This window comes from Entelurus aequoreus, linkage group LG06, assembly GCF_033978785.1.
Source record: "Entelurus aequoreus isolate RoL-2023_Sb linkage group LG06, RoL_Eaeq_v1.1, whole genome shotgun sequence".
Lineage (NCBI taxonomy): Eukaryota > Metazoa > Chordata > Actinopteri > Syngnathiformes > Syngnathidae > Entelurus > Entelurus aequoreus.
This window is the reverse complement of record NC_084736.1, coordinates 61,841,001-61,847,022: the sequence shown is the minus strand read 5'-3', so window position 1 is coordinate 61,847,022 and position 6,022 is coordinate 61,841,001. Positions and strand designations below refer to the sequence as shown.

Genomic DNA, 6,022 nt, shown 5'->3' with positions numbered 1-6,022 from the left:
GGGTCTTGGGGCACTAGGAGGTTAACCCCTTTACTACCGTTACCCCAGGTGGCCCTTGGCAAAGGCCTAGTACCTGACTGCCCCCTAACCAGGGATACGGTGAAGACCTCAACAGCGGAGCAGGCGGAAGACGGTAGATGTAAAAACTACCACAACGCCTGCGATGGCGGAAGAAGCCAGTTATGGGGAAATAACAACCCAAGACCTCAACGGTGGAACAGGCGGAGGATGATTGCTAACCCTATGGAGCGTCACAACGACTGGGATGGCGGAAGAAGGCTGCAGCAGAAAAGGGTCCCCGGTCGTCTTGGACTCCACGCCACTGGACCCTGACCCAGATCTGTCAAGGATCGCGTGGTGACTGTCTGTGCACCAGTCTCCCCACGTTAAACAGTCACACACAGGTATCCTAAATAAAAGGGATACACCCCTACCAGGAGGATCGTCATACTCGCTTCGAGTGACCGCCGATGATGACATAACAGGTTATTTTCTGGCGCATTTAAAAATCAATAAACCCACATCAGCGATCAAAATATATCTTATGTGGTACTGTCAAAGTTAAAATTGCAAAAAAAACACATTACACGTGAAAAAAACAAAGAAATAAAATATCTGAACTCACAATCTGTAGAACCCATTCGAGCTTCCGGGCTTGGCCGACATCGTCCCACAAGATGTAGTTTCTTTTTAAATATCCTTCTTGAAAATGGCCTTGCAAATATACGTGTTGTCTTGTCTAATCGTAAAAGATGCAGACGAGGCGTGTTGGCTGAGTTCTTAAAGTTTACTCCACAAGGTGCTCATCAAAAACATCCCGCTGCCAGCATGGCTAAACGCGGCTACTGCGCATGCGCTTCATTACTGTGGCATGCTGGGTAATGGAGTTCTTATGTTACCCAGCTCATAACATCACAATATGTATCTGCCTTAGGCCAGCTAGAAGGCCTTACTGACAACTCGTGATCTGATTTGGCTATCGCAATTGTCTATCAACTGTATGTCCCCGTTCACTTACAGCGCACAAATGCCAGCATTGACTCTGAAGGCTTTGGGCAGATTTGGTACAGCATGGCAACATAAGCTAGCTGAATTCTGATTGGATAAAAACTATAACCCAAAAACCACAGTGCGGGAAGGAGCATAATATGACATGAAGAGAATATGAATACTTTGATATTTAGGGAAAGTAAATAAAAAATAACTTGTATCTTTAATTATGATCATGATTTCTGGTTATGTTAGGCCAGCAGAGAAGACCTTGCTGGCCTTGACGGCACACCACTGCAAAACATTAACACATATTGATATTGTAGACCAGTTCATGCCGTTTTCCCTAACTTTATTCAATGAAGTGATTATCACAATATACACTTTCAATAAGATTACATGACAGTGAATAGGTAAACAAGCGCTTCACAATAACAGACTAAAACTACAATTATGCTGAAAATTAAATCTTGACATAATAAAAAAAACAAACTTGAATGCTAATCAAAAATATGATAACTTATTTTCAGTTGGTTTACTTCTTTCTTCCACCTCTCTCTTTCAATGCCAAGTGGATGATTGCGCCATTGTTCATGTTGTAATACGCCAGAGAGTTAGAATCTTTGATGAAAATGCCCTATAGTTAAAAAAAAATAAAAGGATCATTAGTCACTCACACAAAGTGTTTACATTTGGGTGAAGCAGAATTATGCTGTAACTAATAAGTAGTTTATTTTTACCAGGACGAGAATTAAATTACCTCAAATTGTAGCTTCTGTTTTCCTGCCGGCATGCCTGTGGCTTCATGGATTTTGACTTTAATAACAGAAACCTTTTGAGAAATGACACGTTAGTGGTAAGGCACAGTTTATTAATGATTAAATATAAAAAGTAACATAATGATACCTGGTCGACGAGTGGGACTGTGAAATTGAGCACTTGGCCATTTAGCTTCCATTCCGACTTGTCCTGCATGTTGGGGACCTGGACTTTGACGGCCACCGGACCCTTAATATAAACAAACAATAAGTCAGAATCTGAGATTGTATTTTCACCATATTTTCCCCCATTGTGTTGAGTTGAGTTGAGTTTGAGTTTATTTCGAACATGCAAGCATACAACATGATACATCACAATTTCCAGTTTCTCTTTTCAACATATTCGAAAAGGAGTAGGAAGAAGCACAGCTTATTTAATCCTACCCCTTTTCTTTTACATAACAGTTGCTAAAACTTTTGTTCACTTCCTGTTCTCAATTTATTCAAAACACACTCCATAAGTAATCACAATAAATGACCTACTCAGTGGCCTAGTGGTTAGAGTGTCCGCCCTGAGATCGGTATGTCGTGAGTTCAAACCCCGTTGGAACAGTATTCCACATACAGATATACTGAAGGTCTTAAGTGTTGTACGTGCGTACAAATGTTTTAAATTACATTTTTCTGTAAGATTATATTTCTCCTCTTTTTTGAGAAGAATTGTTGTATATTCTTGGGTAGCAGGTTATAGTTTGCTTTGTGTATAATTTTAGCTGTTTGCAAATTCACTATGTCATGGAATTTCAGTATTTTTGATTCAATAAATAAAGGATTTGTATGTTCTCTATATCCAACATTATGTATTATTCTAACTGATCTTTTTTGTAACACCGTTAGTGAATGAAGTGTATTTTTGTAATTATTTCCCCATATTTCTACACAATAACTCAGATATGGTAACACTAGCAAGCAGTAGAGAATATGAAGTGATTTTTGGTCTAGAACATGTTTTGCTTTATTCATTATTGATGTGTTTCTTGCTACTTTATGTTGTATATTTTTTACATGAGATTTCCATTTATATTTATCATCAATCATTATATCTGGAAATTTGGTTTTATTTACTCTTTCAATTTCTATTCCGTCTATTTTTATTTGTGTTTGTAGGGATGTGTATTGTTACCTAAACTGAATTGGAGTTTTTAACCTTTTTGACCACTACCGGGGGGCTCAGGGACCACTCAAATATGAACACTGAGACAGTAATCTTACTCTTGAATTTAATCATATTCAATAATTATATCTAACCTTCTTACAGTTTACAACCTTGTCATATAATATGAAAGCATGTGATAATCACAAAGATTATTATTTAACACAGACCTTAGGCTTAGGTCAGGCTGATTAGAAAAATTAATACAAACCTAATATACTGCGTAAGACGGGACTTAAATAACTGACGAAATATACAATAATTTTTTGCTAAAATAAACTAAATTAATTATATAAATGTTTAATTAAACTGTCAATAAAGTTAATGTGTAAATGAAAATACAGCTTCACCACTTGAGTAATATTTTTTGCACTTTAGCTCCAGACTATTATGTTTGATATTGTCACTACTGCCCCCAAGTGGTGTAAAGGTGTATTACAACAGAGTACCGCAGCACCCATACAAACTACTGGTGGGAAAAATTGTTTCGCTGGCCCAACCCCTATGGTTAAGAAACACTTAACTATAGGACTAACAAAAACAAAGAAATGAACATATTGAAAGAGTTACCATTCATAGCTATTGATATTGAAGTCGTAGCTATTTCAAATCTTGGACTGATGAACTTCAGGGACAACAGTTACTTTGTTGTTTGTCTGTAGAGGAGATGAACTAAAAGCACTGCATCGCCACTCTTACTGACCTTGTTTCTTCGAAGAAATTCCTCCTCTGGAATAAGGTTCTCCTCGGACTTCATCTTCTTGTTGTGTGGCTCATCATCATGAGGGGGAGGGGGATGGGATGGTGGCATTGGAGCCATATTTGGGGGTTGTGGTACCGGAGGAGCAGGAACAAATGCTGGATGGTAACGATGGGAACAGTCATTTAACACATGTTCTTACCAGCAGTATATTTGAATCCATTTGTAAGTAAACTATATCTTACCAGTTGGAACGACCATAGGAGGTGGCCTGGGAGCCATCATGTGAGGTGGAGCTGGTGGCATGGGAACCACATTGATACGAGGGCCAGGAATCATGGAAGGCATTGGTGCTAAAACTTGTCCTGAAGCCAGGCGCACCATGGAAGTCATTGGGGGCCTTGGAATTACTGGTACAGCTGACAGAAGAGTTGTACGCACTGGAGGGCCCACCTGAAAACAAGCACATTAATAAGGCTTGTAAAGCAACAAATAGCGGTGCAAGGATTCATCGACATTGCCGACAAATAGACAATAAAGTCATTAGTTGGCAATAGTCATGACGTCATCACTTTTTTTCCCCCCCCAGAGGGACGCAAATCAACGTCACCACTTGCAACATCACGGGTGAAAACATGTAAAGTGTGGGAACATTTCCTCTTATTCTTGTTAAAAACATGAATACCTTCCTCATTTTGCACAGCAAATTTTGACTTTATGACACTACATCTGTGATAGGGGAGCATTTAAAGTGGGAGAATGTCGGACCTCTGGAGGATGCGGTCTCAACTTGGTAAGATAGTTAGCTTGCCAGCTAGATAAGTGCGAGATGAAGTTGTGAAAAATAATCATAATTTGTCAGGAACTTTAGATGTAAACATCAGAGCGTCAATTTATTTGCAATGCAATGAAGAAAGGCACAACAACAAACGTCAATAACACGCTTAGACACACACAAAAAATTAGGCACTGAAGCGCCGATATCATAAAAGATTAAACATATAATCTATTAGATAGCTTAAAATGTGAAACATTTATCAATTATACAATTCTATACATTGAGTCAGATTGCTCAAAATGCCAGGAGTTAATTAATAATCAGCCAGTGAGCAGTTTTTTAAACATTTCTTTTTGAGGAAGTTAGATAGTTTTGATGTTTGTTTTTATGACTGCTATTTTAACTGTTCGTTTTTTTTTACATAAAACAAATTTAATTTTTCCCTTGACTGTCCTTGTTTTATAAAGTAAGTTTAATAGCTATTTAATAGCTATTTTGCTTTTTGTAAAAGCCTTGTAAGCTGCACAGTTACAGTATAAATATTTATGAATTAATTAGTCATCTTTGTTGTTAGGCAGCACATGCCTAAAAATAAAGCGGAATTTAAAAATGTATGACTAAATTAGATCCACAGAATGTGTGCTTTATTATCCGATTAGTCAACTAATCGTTAAGATATTTGATGACAAGTCGACGATCAAAATAACCGTTAGTTGCAACACTGGCAACAACCCGTATTTTTCCAGAGTATAAGTCGCTCCGGAGTATAAGTCGCACCGGCCGAAAATGCATAATAAAGAAGGAAAAAAACATATATAAGTCGCACTGGAGTATAAATCGCATTTTTGGGGGAAATTTATTTGATAAAACCCAACACCAAGAATAGACATTTGAAAGGCAATTTAAAATAAAGAATAGTGAACAAAAGGCTGAATAAGTGTACGTTATATGACGCATAAATAACCAACTGAGAACGTGCCTGGTATGTTAACGTAACATATTATGGTAAGAGTCATTCAAATAACTATAACATATAGAACATGCTATACGTTTACCAAACAATCTGTCACTCCTAATCGCTAAATCCCATGAAATCTTATACGTCTAGTCTCTTACGTGAATGAGCTAAATAATATTATTTGATATTTTACGGTAATGTGTTAATAATTTCACACATAAGTCGCTCCTGAGTATAAGTCGCACCGCCGGCCAAACTATGAAAAAAACTGCGACTTATAGTCCGAAAAATACGGTAAAGGTATTTTTTGATGATAAATTTGTAAACACAACTTACTGGATGGCGAGACAGTGCTGTGATTGGAGGGCCGGGTTTAGACAAAATGGATGCAGATGATGGCATGGGAGGCATGTGGTGCACGTCACTGGGTTTGCTTGGACCAATTTTCTCTTTATTGTCATCCTCGCCCACCAGGCCTTTGGCTTTGTGAATAGCTTCAATCTGCTCTTGAAGGGTGATGTTAGCCTGTGCCGCTTGCTGTGTGCGCGCCATGCTTCCGGAATGACCATCCCAGGTCACCTGAAGAGAAAGCATTGCAGGAAAGCAATGAAAAACAAAACATCAA

General features: G+C 38.2%; 1 protein-coding gene across 1 annotated transcript in view; it reads right to left on the bottom strand.

The window, feature by feature from the left end:
• Positions 1-1,321: 1,321 nt before the first annotated feature.
• sf3a1 (splicing factor 3a, subunit 1) overlaps positions 1,322-6,022 on the bottom strand; it is a 14,397-nt gene continuing 9,696 nt past the window's right edge. The window contains exons 11-16 of the mRNA XM_062051138.1: positions 5,734-5,976; positions 3,907-4,114; positions 3,665-3,819; positions 1,897-1,998; positions 1,751-1,822; positions 1,322-1,627 (exon numbers count right to left, since the gene is read on the bottom strand). Coding sequence (XP_061907122.1) covers positions 1,526-1,627; positions 1,751-1,822; positions 1,897-1,998; positions 3,665-3,819; positions 3,907-4,114; positions 5,734-5,976 — 882 coding nt within the window. The 3' untranslated portion in view covers positions 1,322-1,525. The remainder of the gene's footprint in view (positions 1,628-1,750; positions 1,823-1,896; positions 1,999-3,664; positions 3,820-3,906; positions 4,115-5,733; positions 5,977-6,022) is intronic.